This window comes from Mus pahari, chromosome 22 (genome assembly GCF_900095145.1).
Source record: "Mus pahari chromosome 22, PAHARI_EIJ_v1.1, whole genome shotgun sequence".
Lineage (NCBI taxonomy): Eukaryota > Metazoa > Chordata > Mammalia > Rodentia > Muridae > Mus > Mus pahari.
This window is the reverse complement of record NC_034611.1, coordinates 27419836-27439891: the sequence shown is the minus strand read 5'-3', so window position 1 is coordinate 27439891 and position 20056 is coordinate 27419836. Positions and strand designations below refer to the sequence as shown.

At 38.0% G+C, this 20056-nt stretch overlaps 1 protein-coding gene across 1 annotated transcript in view; it reads right to left on the bottom strand.

Annotated features, from left to right (window-relative positions):
- Cngb3 (cyclic nucleotide gated channel beta 3) overlaps positions 1 to 20056 on the bottom strand; it is a 193970-nt gene that overhangs the window by 81551 nt on the left and 92363 nt on the right. The window contains exons 9-11 of the mRNA XM_021222281.1: positions 18660 to 18724; positions 17923 to 18045; positions 5668 to 5809 (exon numbers count right to left, since the gene is read on the bottom strand). Coding sequence (XP_021077940.1) covers positions 5668 to 5809; positions 17923 to 18045; positions 18660 to 18724 — 330 coding nt within the window. The remainder of the gene's footprint in view (positions 1 to 5667; positions 5810 to 17922; positions 18046 to 18659; positions 18725 to 20056) is intronic.

Below are 20056 nucleotides of genomic sequence, written 5' to 3'. Positions count from 1 at the left end.
AAGGTCAGGCATGGTGATTCCACCAGAGGAAAAGTACATTTTTCAACTTCATATACAATAACATAAAACCCAGGATAGCCAAAAGAATCCTGATAATAACAGAACTTCTGGAAGACTCACCATCCCTGACTTCAGGCTGTATTATAGAGCAATAGTAATAAAAACTACAGAGTATTGATGCAGAAACAGACAGTTGATTAATGGAATAGATTCAAAAACTCAGAAATAAACCCACACCCCTATGGACACTTGATTTTTGACAAAGAAGTCAAAAATAAACCATAAAAAAAAGAAAGCATCTTCAACAAATGATGCTGGTCTAACTGATGGTTTGCATGTAGAAGAATACAAATAGTAATCCACATATATTACTCTGCACAAAACTCAAGTCCAAGTGGATCAAGGACCCCAACATAAAACTGAATACGCTGAATCTAATAGAAGAGAAAACGAGAAACAGTCTTTAATATATTAGCACAGGAGAAAGTTTCCTGAACAGAACACTAATGACTCAGATTCTGACATTAACAATTGATAAACGGTACCTCAAGAAACTGTAAACCTTCTGTAAGTCAAAGGACACTGTCAGTAGGACAAAATGTGAGCCTAAAGATTTGGAAGATATCTTAACTAATTCTACATCTGAAAGAGGTCTAATATCTAAAATATATAAAGAACTTGGGAAATTAAACATCAACAAACCAAATAACCCATTTAAAAATAGGATATAGATCTAAATAGAGAATTTTCTAACAGAAGAATCTCTAAGGGCTGATAAGCACCTAAAGAAATATTCAACACCCTTAGTCATCATGGAAGTGCAAATCAAAAGCACCCTGGATTCCACCTTACCCAATCAGAATGTCTTAGATCAAAAACTAAATTGATAGCACATATTGGAAAAGGTATGGAGCAAGGGGAACAATCCTCCATTGTTGGTGGGATTTCAAACTTGGACAACCACTCTGGAAATCAATGTAGTAGTTTATGAAGAAACTGGAAATAGTTTTACCTAAAGACCCAGCTATACTACTTCTGGGCACATACCCAAAATAGACTCTACCATACCACAAGGACATGTGCTCCACTATGTTCATGACAGCTTTATTTGTAATAGCCAGAAGTGGAAGCAACCCAGATGTTCCTCAACTGAAGAATGTAGACAGAAAATATGCTTCATTTACAAAATTGAATACTGTTCAGCTATTAAAAAGGAGGACTTCATCAATGTTGCAGGCAAATGGATGGAACTAGAAAATATCATCCTGAGTGAGGTAATCCAGACCCAAAAGGACATGCCTGGTATGTACTTAATGATAAATGGATATTAGCCAAAAAGTACAGAATACCCAAGATACAAAATACAGAACCAAAACAGTTAAAAATGAAAGAAGGCCCAAGTGAGGATGGTTGAATCCCCCTTAGAAGGGGAAACAAAATAGTCATAGGAAGCAGAGGGAGGGAGGGACCTGGGTGGGAGAGGGGAGTGCAAGGAGAATAGGTGAGCAGAATCAGGTATGGGGAGAAACAGGGGAGAGGACTAGAGGCCCAGGGGAATGAATGGAAATATGCAGCTCTTGGGGTTGAGATGCGGGCTCAGGGGACTATCTAGGAAGTCCCAGAGACCTCGGATGGGGGAGATTCCCAGGAGTCAATGTGGGTGACCTTAGCCAAAATGCCCAACAGTATATGGAACCTTAAGAAACCATCTCCAGTAGCCAGACAGGACTCCCAGTGGAGGGATGGGCACACCAACCCACCAACAAAACTTTTGACTTAAAATTGGTCCTGTATAAAAGAAAAGAAAGAAAAAGTTGGAGCAGAATCTGAAGGAATGGCCAACTAGTGACTAGCCCAACTTGAGTCCTATCCCATGCTCAGGCACCAATTCCTGACACTATTAGTGTTGCTATATTGTACATGTAGTGTGATGCCTACTACTATAGCTGTCCCCTGAGAGGCTCTACCCAGCCGCTGACTGAGACAGATGCAGATTGCCAGAGAAAAACACTGGGTGGAGGTCGGGAACCCCTATGGAAGAGTTAGGGGGAAGGATTGAAGACTGTGAAAGGGATGGCAACCCCACAGGAAGAACATCAGGGTCAACTAACTTGGACTCCTGGGAGATCCCAGAGACTGAGCCACACACAAACCAAAGAGAATACACGGGCTTGTCCAAGGCCCCCAGCTTATTTATAACAGAGGATTGCCTTGTCTAGCTTTAATAGGAGAGGGCGAACCTAATCCTGCTGAGACTTGATGCACCAGGGTTGGGGGAAGGCCACCCTATCAGATGAGAAGGGAAGGGAGAAATGGAGAAGCGCAGTATTTGGGATATTAATTAATTAATTAATAATGAAAAAATCAGTCACCAAAAGATTTTTTAAGTTGTGTGCTGTGGTTTTAGTCGGTCTAAAGTAGAGTCCAAGTTTAGACTTTTTCAGGTGATATAGCTGTGGCTGTCCAAGGAAAGCATTCCAATGAGGCTGGACAGACATCATTTTCATTTTTCTCTCTTTTTTGATTTTGAGACAATGCAGTCCAGGCTGAGTTTGAATTTGCTATGTAGAGTAGACTGCCTTTGATTTTTCCCTTTCCGCTTGCTTCTGCTTCTCAAATGCTCAGATCATAGGACAGAGTCATCATTTTCCAGTCTTTTGAAAATTGCTTTGCACACACCAAGTGCTCAATATGTATTGGATTTTTACTGTAACTGTCCACTTAGTCACATATTTTAAGACAGTGTGTGAACTTAAAGTATGACTTGCAATGGCTCTTCATCTCTTCTCCTTTTGAGACTGAGTGTCACTATGTTGCTCTGACTGTCCTGGAACTCACTATGTAGACCAGGGTGACCTCAAACTCATAAAGATCTTCTTGCCTGTGCCTTCCATATTCTGGGATTAAAGATGTGTGGCACCACATCCAGCTCAACCTCCTAATCTTGTAGAACTTGAATCTTTTCATTTGCAAAAATGTGGAAAACAATGAATGCACCCCACGTGGATTTATGCCATAATGAATAGTTTTTTGCTGTTTCAGTGCATTTAAATTTAAATTTAAAAATTTCCAACTAGTTTTATATTTTAACCATTGGTAAATTTCCCTATCCATTGATGATAGTTTACACTTACAGTGTTTAACTTGTTGAAACTCATTGTCCAATAACTAAAATTTTTTTCAATGGAGTTGTCTTTCCAACTTCCCTTTCTAGTCTATCAACACATCTAAGCTGAAGCTGACCTGCCCATGTGCATTGACAATAGCTTCCCATAGACTGTCTGTATTTTTCTGTGTTTGTATTTGACACTTGCTTCTCTTCCTAGCTGCAGCCAGTTTCTGATAGTCATGCCGTCTCTGAGACTCTCTTCTGAGAGTGTTTTTTGTAATTCAAGTTAACTAATCCATACTTCCTACTCTTTATATAACCATCATATCGTCTCCCTATCTACCTCTTCTATAGTATAGTACTAGGCAATGGAACAATAGACCTGCATCTCAGAGCTTGATGAAATTACCTGAATTAGCTAACTTTGACGCTTACCCAGCTGTAGTGCCTCATTTTTTTTTGTTCAATATCCTCATCTTCATTTTCTGGAATGCTCCCTTCTTTTAAGACCTTTGATGACTTTTCTTCTATTTTTCAATTTTTTTATTAGATATTTTCTTTATTACATTTCAAATGTTATCCCCTTTCCTGATTTCCTCTCCAAAAATCCCCCTCCTCTCCCCACTTCCTTTGTTCCCCAACCCACCCACTTGTGCTTCCTGGCCCAGGTATTCCCCTATACTGGGGCATAGAACCTTCACAGGACCAAAGGCCTCTCCTGCCCCTAATGACCAACTAGGCCATCCTTTGCTACATATGCAGCTGGAGCCATGAGTCCCACAATGTGTTTTCTTTGGTTGATGGTTTAGTTCCAGGGAACTCTGGGGGGTACTGGTTAGTTCCTATTATTGTTCCTCCCATGGGGCTTCAAACCCCTTCAGCTCCTAATCCAATCACAAAATAACATACATGATATGCACTCACTGATAAGTGGATATTAGCCCAGAAGCTTGAATACAATTTACAAAACACATGAAACTCAAGAAGAAGGAAGACCAAAGTGTGGGTACTTCGATCCTTGATCACTTTTCAATAGCAATTGTCCTTAATCTGCTAGTTACTATACCTGGGCGACAATAAAACATGTATTTAAGGCTAGTGGGATGGCTCAATGGTTAAAAGCACTGGTTGATCTTCCTGAGGTCCTGAGTTCAATTCCCAGCAACAATATGGTAGCTTACAACTATCTGTGATGGGATCTGATGCCATCTTCTGGTTTGTCTGAAGACAGCTAGAGTGTACTCATATACACAAAATAACTAAATCTTTAGAAACATATTTAAAAATGCTGGTCCTATTTAGTTTATATTGTAATTAACATTGAATCTCCTTCCTTGTTCAATGCTTTTCATTGGCTGACTTCCCATTGCTTTCAAGGCAAAAACTCAGATTTAATATTCAGAATTCTTAAAATACTTTATTCTTGAATTTGTTTCTTATTTCCAAAAGCCCTTCATCTCATCAGTGCTGTTTGGATGTCAAACACATTTCATGCTTTACCACTGACATATTTCCATAACTAATTATGATCAACAAAACTGCCTGTTGGTGATAACTGGATACTACCTGATACTTGAAAACCCCTCAATATGCATCTGTCCCATATAACCTGAGAGGCTTCCCTTCACTGAACAGCAGACGGCTTCTGAACTCTGCCATATGCCATGTTTAGCAGACACTTAACATTAATTGATGCACTAGTTGAGATCTGACAATTTTTGAGTAGTATCAAATATCACGGTAAGTACTTCTTATTGTTTCAGAATGAATTTTATCCATATTGCAGTGAATGTGTTAGGAATCAATAGCTTTTCTAGTGTGATTATTGATTTTGTGATACAGTTTGAGCTCTTAAATCATGTATTATAGCCTTATATGGACTTGGATAACTGAGTGGGGGGCTGCAAAATCAAGACAATAAATATTTACTGAATTAATAATGGCCAAAAATTAATTATATAAAATATCTAATGAGTATGAAGTGTCTCTGGTAGAGTGCTGTTTTGCATAACTTCACTGTAGCCTTGGCTCTGATACATCACAGGCCTACTTTGCATTGTGTACTTTGCAACACATTATGCAAAAATACATGGTCTTTGAAACACCTGGCTCAAATTCTAGACTCCATTATGTATTGTGAATTATAATGTTTTTACCGTAAATTCAAAGGACTTATTTATATCCTAACAAAATTGACTGTCAGGTCTTACGGAAGATTTAATGTCTAAAAAGGAAAACCACCTGGGTAAGGCAGCACTTATATGTAACTCTAGCACTAAGAAGTTGGATCCATTTTTTAATGATAGGAAAGTGGACCATAAGTTTGAGGCTAGCCTAGACTAAGTAGCGAGTCTGTTACCTCACCAAAAGTCAATGCTGTAGTGTTGATCCAAGTACATTCTTTTCCACACCATTAAATAGGTGAAAGGCAGTAAAACAAGAAAAGAAAGAAGCAACAGGACCACAGATTTCAACATTTCCTCCATAAAATTTATAAATATTTGTTAATCTTTTAAAAATGAATACACTTTGTACACAGGGATACACTGACAGCTTACCTGACCAATTAAGCTGGAAAACACAAAAACCCCAGAGAAAAAATTCAAGAATTGGAAAACAATTTCAAATGAAGTCTGTGGCTCTGGAAGGCCCCCGATAGTAATTAAAGTTCGAACTGCCCAATAAAAGCATCGCAGATACCTGCAAAAGAGATGCATAGATTCTCTTATACATACCATTGTAACACCATTTGCTCTCACACACAGTTCATGGATGCAGGAACTGGCAAACAATACGTGTGCTACTGTAAACTTCTTAATAAACATTAGGAAATGACTAAACACTTAAACATATGGAGGTTATTTACTAGCCATTTCCAAAAATTGTTGGACTGCTTTATCAGGCTTCTATTTCTTGGGTGAGAGACTTGTACAAAACTTAGCACATATGTACTCTATGTTCCACAATGAATGAGCAACTAGGAGCAACTTGGATGTTTGGAGACATTTGGGAAGATGTGTTTGAAGCCATCTGCTTTGTCCTTTGAGTCCTACTCTTGGCTTGGTATGCATGTTTTTCTCCATATAATCTCTTCCATATAATGCTCAAGGTAAGTTCTTTCCTTACACACCGAAGCCTAGTCAGGTTGGTAGTAGATACCTGTAGAAAGATACTTTTCTACTTATCTTCCTAATGAGACTAGGACTGTGTTTCCTCATACTCTGCCTGTCTTAATGTACATGGACTTATTTTTTCAGTTGCAAAATTCCCCTATAAACTTTCCTTTTGTTTCTTCAGAGATCTTCCCCATATCCTTACCCACCCATCTCCGTACCTTTTCTATCTTTTTTAGACACTAACAGACAAACCAACCAACAAAACAGAAGAAAACAAAGGAAGGAGACAGAGGGAATAAAACACAACATAAAACAAAACAAGAACAAAGAAAAAGATCCAGAAATACAAACACATGAAGAGCCCCCCCCCAATAAAAACATAAACATCAAACCATAATATTTAGGTTCATGGACTTCTCAATAGCAACTGCTTCCTTTAGATTGATCATAGCCTAATATGTTGCTTAAGAGGATCTTATAATCCTGAAAACCTTTAATATAATAGCCTTTTGCCTTGTTCTATTTGTCAAGCAAATCCCTAGGACTAACTTGAATTAATTAGAAGATATATTAGGCTCCATCTCTCAATGAGAAGGATAGCAAAGAATTTGAGTCTATCTTTAAATTGTCAAACCAGGGCTGATGAGATGGCTTAGCAGGTAAAGATACTTGCCAACAAAGCCTGATAACTTTAGTTCAATAACTGGCAATCCACACTGGAAAAGGACAACCCCACATGCACACTGTGCTGTTCCCAACCCCTCTAAAACAAATAAATGTAACAAAAATTATAGTTGCCAAACTATCAATATACTGAGAATGTTGATCATTTTTTATAATTTAGATTCACTTCCACAAGTGAAAAATATGTTCACTATCTTTTCTAAATATTTTATTTATTTATTTTTATTTATTTATTTATTCACTTTATATTCCAATATCAGCCCCCCATCCTCCCAGTCCCCCCTCACACACTCCTACCCCACTATCCTCTCCACTTTTCCTATGAGAAGGGGTGCCCCCACCCCTGGGTATCACCCCTATACCACTCAGCTATTAAAAACAAGAATAATATATGATGAATTTTTCAGGCAAATGGATGGAACTAGAAAATATCAACCTAAATGAGGTAAGAAGACCTGAAAGGACATGCATGTACATACTCACTTATAAATGAATCTTAGCTATAAAGTACAGGTTAACCATGTTACAATACACAGACCCAAGGAAGCCAAATAACAAGAAGGTTCCAAGGGAGGATACTTGAATCTTTCTCAGAAGGGAAAATGAAATAGATACTGGAGGTAGATGAAGGGAAGGAACTGAATGGAAAAGGGGATGGGGATTGGAACAGGACATGGGGCTCAGATCAGCGGGGAGCAGGGGAGAGAGAACAGAAATTGTTAGGAACCCCCACCTTTCTATATTTTATCATATTATTGAGTATGCAGATGTGAAAAAAAATAAGGGCACTTTTCTAAGTAGGGAAATCATTTTTGTATGGAATAGATAATTTATCTAGAATTTCAGAACACCAAATAGAACTACTTGGCTCTGTGTCAGGCATTCCTACTGTAGCCTTACAAAACTTCTTGCATATGGAAGGGGGAAGGAAGGATTGTAAGACTCAGATTGGGGACCAGAGCAAAACAGTGACTTTTGGGACATGACAGGGTGGCTGAGCTCTTTTGCTCTCAGCAGCTATGGATGCCCTCACAACACCTGCACAGGATCAAGGCAGTTAATACTTTAGCAGAGAGTGAGAAGGCATTGGAGAGTCCCACTCCTGACTCAAGAGCTGTGGACAGTGGATGGCTTCTGGGGGAAAGACAGCCACTTTTGCTGAAGTGATGCATCTTGTTAGACAGACCAGTTCAATGATGGTCTCACACCCAGGAATATACAGGTAACACATATCGGAATCTCAGTTTCTTTTTAAGACGTTAAGTTTGGGGTGGTCGGGAGGTCAGGCAGATATGTGAGGAGTTAGAGAGGAGTGTCAGAGGAGTAATGACAACAGTACATTGTACAAAATTCTCAAGGAATTAAAGTAAAATTTAAAATTCCTAATATTTTATAGATAGGCAATGGACTCAGTGAGTCTCAGTTAGTTGTTTTTTTCTTTCCCTTTCTGGTGTTCATGTTAGATTAGAACTTTTTATAGAATTCTGCCTTAGTTATCTATTTATTTATAAAATAGAAGTACTAAAGGACTCAGATGTACTACTCCTGGGTATATTTCTTAAGGATTTTGTTTCCTACTACAAAGACTGTCATACACATCTGTGCTCACTGCTGCACTATCTGCAACAGACAAAAAAAAAAAAATTAAATCAGCTTGGATTTGTTCTAGTAGGTGGATGGATAAGGAAAATATGTAACATATAGTTAAATTTTATTTAGTCATAAAGAAAAATTAGTTATGAAAATTTTAAAAATGAGTTAAATTGGAAAACATCAAATTAAGTAAAGAGGCAACTCAAGGTCAGAAAGACAAATACTCTATGTTCTCCCTCATATGCAGGTCAAGGTGGTGTAAATGATGGTAAATACTGGGATACTAGGAAGGCATCAATTAAACGGAAAGGAGTCTTTAAGGAGAGCATTGAGAAAGACAATAGAACACGTGATATATAATAAAGTGGAAACATTGGGGACATAAAGGTTCAGTGAGAAGGAGAGACAGAAAGATGAGAAAGAGGACGGTGGATGTAAAACCAACCAAAATGAAATATGTTCAAAAATCCTGCAAGGAAAACTGCTCCTTTATAGGCCAATTAAAAATTTAAATTAAAGCATTTTGGGAGATGGGGCTCAACAGATTGATCAGTGGGAAAGGCCTTGTTTCACAAGTCTGACAAGCTGAGTTCAAGCCTTAGATTTCATGGAAACCTAGAGAGAAGTAACTCCACAAAATTGTGCTCTGACCTCCATGTGTATGCAAGCGCGTCTCCTAATAACAAGTAATAATACATTAAAAACAGGTTTTATTTCTTGTTCTACTGCAAAACATAGAGCAGGAACAATTTAGAACTTTATGACTATATTAGTCTTTGGACAAGGGTAATCATTTTCTTTATTATTATTATTTTATTGTTTTCTTTATTTACATTTCAAATGCTATCCCGAAAGTTCCCTATACCCCACCCCCGCCCCTGCTCCCCTACCCACCCACTCCCACTACTTGGCCCTGGCCTTCCCCTGTGCTGGGTCATATAAAGTTTACAAGACCAAGGGGCCTCTCTTCCCAATGATGGCCGATTAAGCCATCTTCTGCTACATATGCAGCTAGAGACTCGATCATTTTCAAATAGCAAGAAATGGAGTTTTAGAAAGAATGAAGCATGCTGGTATCAAATTTATTACTCAATAAAATAAAATCTATAAGTAAATAATTTTCAAATTCAATATGTTTTAAAGAATATGGGATTTTAAAAATTATTCTCTCTTATATTATAGTCCAACAGCAGTTTCCCTTCCCTCTACTTTTCCCAGCCCCTTCCCCAACCCCCAGATTTCCTCTTCTTCCATTTCTCTTCAAAAAGAACAGGGATATCAATGGAATGTTGCAGGTCAAGTTACAATCAGACCAAGGATATAACCTCATATCAAGACTAGATGAGGTAACCCAGTAAGAAGAAAGAGGTCTCAAAGTAGGCACAAGAGTCAGAGACAATCCCTCCTCTGTTAGGAGTTCCACAGGAACACCAACCTACCCAACTGTAATATACCTGTAGATGACCTAGCTCAGATCCATACAGGCTCACTGATTATCGCTCCAGTCTCTGTGAGTCCACAGAATCAACTAACTAAGCAGGGTTCATAGAATATGGGATATTTTTAACCTGGTGGATATAGGACTAACCACCAAAACAAAACTAGTAACAAAGAAACAAAGATCCTGCAATCTTTTTCTTTTTTCTTTTTTTCTTTTTTTTGAGAGTTTAAAATCACGCGCCAAGACAGTAAAGCTATCACCGAGTAAATGTTCAGAAGGCTTTGGCAGACATGATTTCAAAGAAACAAACACAGAGTAAATTTATGGGTGCATTTCAACTTTTCAAGTCCCAATTTTATGCGTCCCATCACTTAATTTATTTTGGTTGCTGGTTCTCAACCTGTGGGTTTCTTTAAAATAAGGAAGCTTATACAATTTAATACCTGCGAAGAGTAGGAAGAGGCTAAATTTTTTTTCCTATGTGGTCAGCTCTATTATACATCACTTTTGAACAAACACAGTCTTATCTACTCTCACCTCCTTATTTTTAAATGTTAAAAATGACAGCTAAATTTGAAATGTTGGCTTTGATTTCCCAAATCTCAAGGGTTAGCCTTGAACTTTTAAAATATTAAATAATATGCTACTTTAATTGGAAAAATTTCTGCCTTGATGCTACGTGGTTTATTTTTGGATTCTTTTCTCAGACATGTCTTACACACTAAGACATGCCCAACTAAAGGTAAGATTTGTAATTTAATTAGATGACATCATATTGATTTTCTAGGATTAGCTTAATTAGTCAAGGGTGTCTATTGCTAATATCTACACTCCAGGCAGATAAATCGTTTCAAGGAGATTTCATCTGGCTGATTTCATACATAGACTCTCTATAAAATTTTAATGCATGACAACACACAGCTCCCAGTTAAAACAATAAAATAAAATTTAATATAAAACATGAAGGAAATGTGAAACTGGAAATTCTGCTTCTGTAAACATACAAGAAACTCAAGAAACAACATAAGTAAAAATCTAATAAATAATCTAAACAAAAAGTATAAAAACCCTCAATATCATTGATCATCAGGAAAGTGCAAATCAAACCTATATTGAGGTTACCATCTTGCACATAGAAAGTCCATAGTTAAAAAACATTTAAAATATGTGGGATGCCTACATTCTGTTTTCTATACTGATTTCCAAGTCACTGGCCATATAGAGACACTCATTTCACTCCAACCTTTCCTGTGTTTGCCAAACACCTGTTTTCCTTTCTTTGATTATTAAAATTCTACCTGTGGCAATAGGATACCATGTTGTAATTTTGATATGTCTTTCCTGATGATTAATAATGTTGAGCAGCCTTTATGTTCTTATCAGCCATTTCTCTTTATTTAAGAAGTGTCATTTAAACCCTTGTTCATTAAAAGCTTTTGATATTAAATTGCAGGAGTTTCTCATATTTGGGACATTAACCCATTCTCATGTATACGGTTTGTAAATATTCTCTCCAGTTTTGATTTGTTGACTATTTTGTTTCTAGTATAAGAGGTTTTTTGTAGTGTGGGTAGAAACTGATGCTTGTTTGTGGTGTAGAATGTTTTTAGTGTGTTGGAAACCCATGCATTTGCCTTTGCTTTTGCGTTTGAGGGGCCATTTTAAATATATTATTGTCCAAGAAAGATTACAGAGCAATCTTCTTCTACTTATGCATTCTTTAGCTATATAAATTTTCTGATTATTGTGAGCCTCGATTTTCTAAAAATTCTTATGTACTTCCACCACTTGGATATATTTTAATTTCTCAATAAAAGTGTGCAAAGTTCAATAAAAGTGTTCCAATGCAAATGCATGATTAATGGATAAAAACAATAAACCTTTCTGATCTTTTCTTAAAATTGTTATATTCTTTGGGTGTGGTGACACATCCGTTTAATCCCAGAACTGGGGAGACAGGGACAGGCAAATCTCTAAGAATTCAAAGACAGCTTGGTCTGCATAAAATGTTCCAGGTCAGACAGAACTACATAGAGAGAGCCTGTCTCAAAAAATCATTATATCATTTTACTTCTATGCCAATAATATATAAAAAATTAGTAGTTCCAATTTGTTCTAACACTTGACTGTAACTTATTATGGAGAATTGCAATTGTCTACATTACAGGACTGTGAAGTATCTATAAGAGTTATCAAAGAACACCCCTTGGAGTGGCATTTCCAGACAGAATTAAAGGATCTGGGGATCTTTCCTGAATGTTCATGGCACCATCTCATAAACTGGAACCTGGGCAGAATAGAGGAATAGAGGGAGATAAAGGAGAAAGTCCTTCATCTCATTGGATGCTGAAAAGGCCTTCGACAAAACAACAACACCTCTTCATGTTAAAAGTAATGGAGACATCAGGAATTCAAGGTGCATACCTAAATATAATAAAAGCAATATAAATCAAACCAATATCTAACATCAAACTAAATGTAGAGAAACTCAAAGCAATCCCATTAAATTCAGGACAAGACTAGGCTGCAAACTCTATGCTTACCTATTCAATATAGTACTCAAAGTTCTAGCCAGAGCAATTAGACCATAAAAGGAGATCAAAGGCATACAAATTGGGAGGGAAGAAGTCAAGATATCACTATTTGAAGATGATATGATAATATACATAAGCAACTCCAAAAATTCTACCATAGAGCTCCTGCAGCTGATAAACATCTTCAGTAAAAGTGGCTGGATCTAAAATTAATTCTAACAAATCAGTGGCCTTCCTGTACTCAAAGGATAAACAGGCTGGGAAAGAAATTATGGAAACAACACCCTTCCCAATAGTCACAAATAGTATAAAATACCTTGTTGTGATTCTAACCAAGCAAGTGAAAGATCTGTATAACAATAACTTCAAGTCTTTGAAGAAAGAATTCGAAGAAGACTTCAGAAGATGGAAAGGTCTCCCATGTTCATGGATTGGCAGAATTAATATAGTAAAAATGGCCACCTTACCAAAAGTAACCTACAGATTCAATGTAAGGCCCAACAAAATTCCAACTCAATTCTTCATAGAGTTAGAAAGAGCAATCCTCAAATTCATTTGGAATAACAAAAAAAAACTAAGATAGCCAAAACTAATCTCAACAATAAAAGAACTTCTGAGAGAATCACCATCCCTGAACCCAAGCTGTGTAACAGGACAATAGTGATTAAAAACTGCACCGCACTGGTCAATCAGTGGAATAGAACTGAACAATCAGAAATGAACCCACACACCTCTGGTCACTTGATCTTTGACAGAAGAGCTAAAACCTTTCAGTGGAAAAAAGACAGCATTTTCAACAAATGGTGCTGGTTCAAATCAAGGTCAGCATGTAGAAGAATGCAAATTGATCCATTCTTACTTCCTTGTACAAAGTTCAAGTCCAAGTGGATCAAGGTCCTCCACAAACAAACAAACAAGCAAACCAGATACACTGAGTCTAATAGAAGAGAAAGTGGGGAGAAGCCTTGAATACTTGGGCACAGGGGAAGACCTCCTGAACAGAACACCAAATGGCTTATGCTTTAAGATCAAGAATTGACAAATGGGACCTCATAAAATTGAAATGCTTCTGTAAAGCGAAGGACACTGTCAATAAGACAAAATGTCAACCCACAGATTGGGAAAAGATATTTATCAACCTTACATCTGATAGAGGACCAATATCCAAAATACACAAAGAACTCAAGAAGGCACACTCCAGAGAAACAAATAACCCTATTAAAATTTGGAGTATAGAGCTAAATAGAGAATTCTCAACCAAGAAATCTCAAATGGTTGAGAAGCACTTAATGAAACGTTCATGATTTTAAGTCAACAGGGAAATGCAAATCAAAATAACCTTGACATTCTATCTCACACCAGACAGAATGGCTAAGGTAAAAAAATGCAGGTGACAGCAGATGTTGGTGAGGATGTGGAGAAAGAGGAGCACTCCTCCATTGCTGGTGGGATTGCAAGTTGGTAAAACCACTTTGGAAATCAGTCTGGCAGAGCCTGAGAAAATTGGAAATAGTTCTTCCTGAAGACCCATCTATATTACTATTGGGCATATACCAAAAAAAAAAAAAATGCTCCATCATATAATAAAGACACATGCTCCAATATGTTTATAGCAGCCTCATTTATAGTAGCCAGAAGCTGGAAACAACCCAGATGTCCCTCAACAGAAAAGTAGATGCAGAAAATTTGGTACATATACACAATGAAGTACTATGCAGCAATTAAAAACAATGGCTTCATGAAATTCTCAGGCCAATAGATGGAACTAGAAAATATCATCCTGAGTGAGATAACCCAGACACAAAAGAACACACATGGTGTGTACTCACTAATAAGAGGCTATTAGCCCCAAAAGCTCACAATGCCCCATCCCAATGGGGATGACTTTAGCCAAAATGCACAGAGAACTGGGAGATAGAACCAGTTGAGACAACCTCCAATATATAGGCATGGCCTCTGGTTGAGGGATGGGGCCACCCATCCATCTCAAAGTTTTAAACTCAGAAATGTTCCTGTCCAAAGGAAGAACAGGACAAAAAAAATGGAACAAAGACTGAAGGAAGGGCCAACCAGGCACTGCCCTACCTGGAGAATCCATCATGTCTGCAGACACCAAGCCTTTCACTGTTGCCATCGTCAAGAGGCACTTGCAGACAGGAACCTAGCTAGTGTGGCTGTTCTTTGGGAGGTCTGGCCAGCAACTAAGCAATGCAGATGTGGATGCTTAGAGCCAACCATCAGACTGAGCTCAGGGAACCTGGTAAGGAAGCTGGCAGAAGGACTGGAGGGGTATTGCAACCTCATTGGAAGAACAACACAGGCTGGCTTGACTAGCCAGTTCCCCCAGAGTCTAGACCACCAACCAAGAGTGTACCTGGAGGAATCCATGGCTCCAGATACTTATGTAGCAGAGGATGGCCCTGCCTGACAGCAATGGGAGGGGAGGCCCTTGGTCCCTGGGAGGTTTGATGTTCCAGTGTAGAGGAGATGCTGGAACAATGGGGCAGGAGTAGATGGGTGGATGAAGGAGAATCCTCATACAGGTAAAGGGGAGGGCAGATGTAGGATGAGGGTTCGTGAAGGGGTAGCTGAGAAGTGGGATATCATTTGAGATGTAAATGAATGGAATGATTAATAGTAAATAAATAAATAAAAGTAAGATGGAAAGCATTTGAGGAAGACACTGGCATGAACCTCTCTGCTTTGCATGCACATAGAAATGCACTCACACCTATGCACAAGCATACACACATGTCTATGTGTACACACACACACACACACACATATACACATACACACACACATGCACACAAGTTGCTGGTATTTTGCTCTGTGTTAATTGTGTTTTTGTATGAATGCTTGAGCACAGTAAATATTTAAATTATTTGTGTGTCCTTTAGTTTCTGTTTCTCTAGGTAAATGATTTATAATAAATATCTTCTGGTGGGCAAAAAAACCCAAATATCTTCTGGTGGTCCACTAGCTTAGAGGCTTGTTCTCTTTCTGCTTCCTGGGTACCAACCATGATGTGATATCTACTGCCCTAACACTTCCTGTTGTTCTTGTTGTTGCTGTTTCTGATGTTCTGACTCATCTCAGGTCCACTGTAATTGAGCCTGCTTACATTTGAGTGAAAGCTTTGAAACTATGAGCCAAATAGGCTCTTTCTCCAGTAAAGTTTCTCATTCAGATATTCCAGATAGATGAAGTCTGAATAACATATACTGCTCAACTTAATACACACACACACACACACACACACACACACACACACACACACACACACACACAATCTTTCAACATTAGCTACTGTGGTGTTAATGTACTTAACATAGTTGGTGTCTTAATTTTTCATAAAATTATTCATATTAAAGTAAATACATAAATAAACTCATATTCTAAGGAAGGGGCAATGATGTAGGTATATTGAACTACCAAAAGTATTTAGAAAATCAGAGCTGGTTACAAATAAGAGCATTGCAGTATATAATGTTTGAGATTATTTTTACTCTTTTTGCTCTCCACCCCAAGGTGGCTATGTATTGTCCTTATTGTTTTCTAGAGAATACATTGTCTTCTAATGTGTCTCATGTCATTTCACTGGAACAGAAGGTAAGTTTGTCTATGATATAGAAGGCTGTTGTATCTACTGTAAGGAAATTTTGCTATTAAGCAACTCAGTTGTTATGATTAAACCCTGATTTTTTGCATTAAAATTTTCAAGTGATCTCTTTTATTAATGAGACTCTTGTTGCTTAATTGTTAAATTTTATTTATGAATCTTGTTATTCTCTACTTAGTCCAGTTGGTGGTTATAGCTGACTTATAAATCCATAAAACCCTTCAGTTATCAACTAATTAGCTACTGCAACTGCCCCTAAATAATTAACATTAATCATTACTTACAATTATCATTGTAGTTATTAAGTTACTCCCAAACTTTTTGAGTAAAATTCAAAGAATCACAGAGTAAGAATTTGCAGATCAGCCTAGGATATATAAATAGACACAAACACACATGCACACATACTTACATACTCATACACACAAATACACACCTCAACACAGACACACTCACACAGACCCACAAATATACAAACATGCACACACACATATACCACCACACACAGTCACACATACACACACTCACATACACTGATACCCCCACATATACCTCCAACACACAGTCATACATGTACACATACATACACATTCAGATACACATGCACACACTCGCACATACATCCACATACCACACATATAGATATTTGCACACACACACAAATACATTAATACATACACACATACACACCCACACCTTTCACACCCACACCTTTACCAACATACATACACACACACAGATAGAAACAAGCAGACATACAGACACCCCACACATATACATTCACACACCCAGACACACACATTCGCACACACATACATGAACACATTCAAACACATACCTATTCACACACATGCACACAGACAGAAACAGACACATACAAATACATGAATATATACAATGCATACATGCACACACACATGCAGACACACATGCAGACACACATGCACACACACATGCAGACACACATGCACACACATCTACACATATATGCACACCACACATACCACTCATACACACACTTTCACACGCATATAGACACATACATACACACATGCATATGCATAGACATACTCCCCCACATGCACACAGACAGATAGACATAGACACACGCCACACATGCACACACTGATACACATGTGCATACATTTACACACATGCACACATGCACATATAGATACACATATGCATGCACATACATATACACCCATACACATACAAACATGCACAAACACACACAGACATACACACAAACACACACGTGCACACACACACACACACACACACACTCACACCTGCTCTGTATCAGATATTCTCTGATAGTTTCTATTTTATCTTACACTTAAGAGCATACTTACACACAAGAGAGGTTTTATTGCTTATGGTTGAACAGTGACTAACAGTCCTCTTTAATGATGTAGGTACTGGTAGGCTCATTGTTTGTCCATAACATCCTATTCATGCTCCTGTAAATAATCCAAATTAATACACACACATGCACACACTCTCTCACACACACATACACACACTTACACAGACAAATGTTTACACACACACACATACACACACACTGAAAGTAGAAAAGGAACTAGATGGAAATAGGAAGGAGATCAATGGGAGTGGGAAGAGGATAAGAAAGGGTATTGAGAGGTGCCAATATGGCTAAAATACATTATATACCCTCTTGAACAGATATCATAGTAAAATTATGTACAACTAACGTATGCTTATAAAAACTTGGAAAAATGGCGGCGTGTGAAAATTTTTATACCAAAACTGAAAATTTAGAAGAACAAATAAAGGTTTCTTTCAAGATTAGAACTCACTTGTTGCCTTCACCATTATAGACCCATTTAGTTGAGCCAATCCCTTCATAGTCTGAAGCCCAGTAATAAACGCAGGCATTAATGTGCAGGAGGAACAGCAAATAGCCCGTTGTTCGGATGACTCTGTCAGAGAGAAGAAATGGGAAGTGAAGCTTGGTGTGGCTTCTGGAATGCGACTGATTTCAACATTTTCTTTTTCTCTATGCTTCCAATGAGCCCTCTTGCTTCAGATTTGCTAAGTGTCAATTCTCATTTGTGCAATAGAAAGCAGAGGTGACACCACATGTTGTCTGCCTGCAGAGTCTTGAATGGGCTTGACGGAGTGTAAAGAAAGTCTTCATTTCTTTGCCCAGATGGTGTGAGTCAACTCTGTGAAAGACATGCCTCAGGGGTCACTTCTTCATTTTGGGTTCCATAAAATATGCCACAGTGATTTACCTGGATGTGGGAAAGGCTCACAGGACTTCATGCTGTGATGAACTGTGATTGAAGATCTCTACTCAGGAAGTTCAGAATGGCAAATGAGTGAAATTTAGGTGAGGTATAAATTGTCATGAGAGATGGAGAGCTGACTCGCACAAGTGTACTGGTCTATTATTGGTTAAACTGAAACGGGTTCTCTTCCTTACTTTAATCTAAATGTACTTGAAACAGCCCAATCATTGTCTCCTAAATGCCTTTTAAAATGTACTGCCACCACTTTCTCTGCTTCCTCCAAATTTGCCAATGGAACTCACCTGTAGACATATGCTTTGTCCATTCTAGACTCAAGGCGATGGTTAAACTCAAAGAATGAAGTGTACTGTATAAGAAATAAGCAAAATAAATAAAAATAAGTTAACTGTATGCTTATTTAGATAAAACTATATAACAGATCTTATTTTATTGGAAATAAATTGGTTCACATCTTTAAGAAACTCCCATGTCCTCTTTGATATCTTTTTTTTTTTTTTTTTTTTTTTAGTTTTTCGAGACAGGGTTTCTCTGTGTAGCCCTGGCTGTCCTGGAACTCACTCTGTAGATCAGGCTGGCCTTGAACTCAGAAATTTGCCTGCCTCTGCCTCTCAAGTGCTAGGATTAAAGGCATGAGCCACAATGCCTGGCAATAATATCTTCTTTAAATAGTATTTTAACATGGTGTCAAGGCTATGGAGATAATTGTTTTATATTATTTCTATACTTTCATTACAGTCTTATTTGTGATACATGTTAACAATCAAAAATGGGTTTCTTTCTTTTTTTAATTTTTTATTAGATATTTTCTCCATTTACATTTCAAATACTATTCCCTTTCCTAGTTTCCTCTCTGAAGGTCCCCTATACCCTTCCCCCACCCTGCTCCCCAACCCACCCACTCCTGCTTCCTGGCCCTGGCATTCCCCTGTACTGGAACATATAACCTTTGCAAGACCAAGGGCCTCTCTTCCCATTGATGGCCACTAGGCCATCCTCTGCTACATATGCAACTAGAGACACAAGCTCTGGGGGTACTGATTAGTTTATATTGTTGTTCCTCTTGTAGGGTCTCCTTGGGTACTGTCTCTAGCTCCTTCATTGGGGGCCCTGGGTTGCATCTAATAGATGACTGTGAGCATCCACTTCTGTATTTGCCAGGCACTGGCACAGCCTCACAAGAGAGTGCTAAATCAGGGTCCTGTCAGCAAACTCTTGTTGGTGAACCCAATAGGGTCTGGGTTTGGTGGTTGTTTAGGGGATGGATCCCCAGGTAGGGCAGTCTCTGGATAGTCCTTCCTTCCATTTCAGCTCCAAACTTTGTCTCTGTAACTCCTTCCATGGAAATTTTGTTCCCCATTCTAAGAAGGAAAGAAGTATCCACACTTTGGTCGTCCTTGAGTTTCATGAGTTTTGCAAATTGTATCTTGGGTATTCTAAGTATCTTGGGTATTCTAATATTGATTTATCAGTGAGTACATATCATGTGTGTACTTTTGGGTTACCTCACTCAGGATGATATCCTCCAGATCCGTCCATTTACCTAAGAATTTCATAAATTCATTGTTTTTAATTGCTGAGTAGTTCTCCATTGTGTAAATGTACCACATTTTTTATATCCATTCCTCTATTGAGGGACATCTGGGTTCTTTCCAGCTTCTGGCTATTATAAATAAGGCTG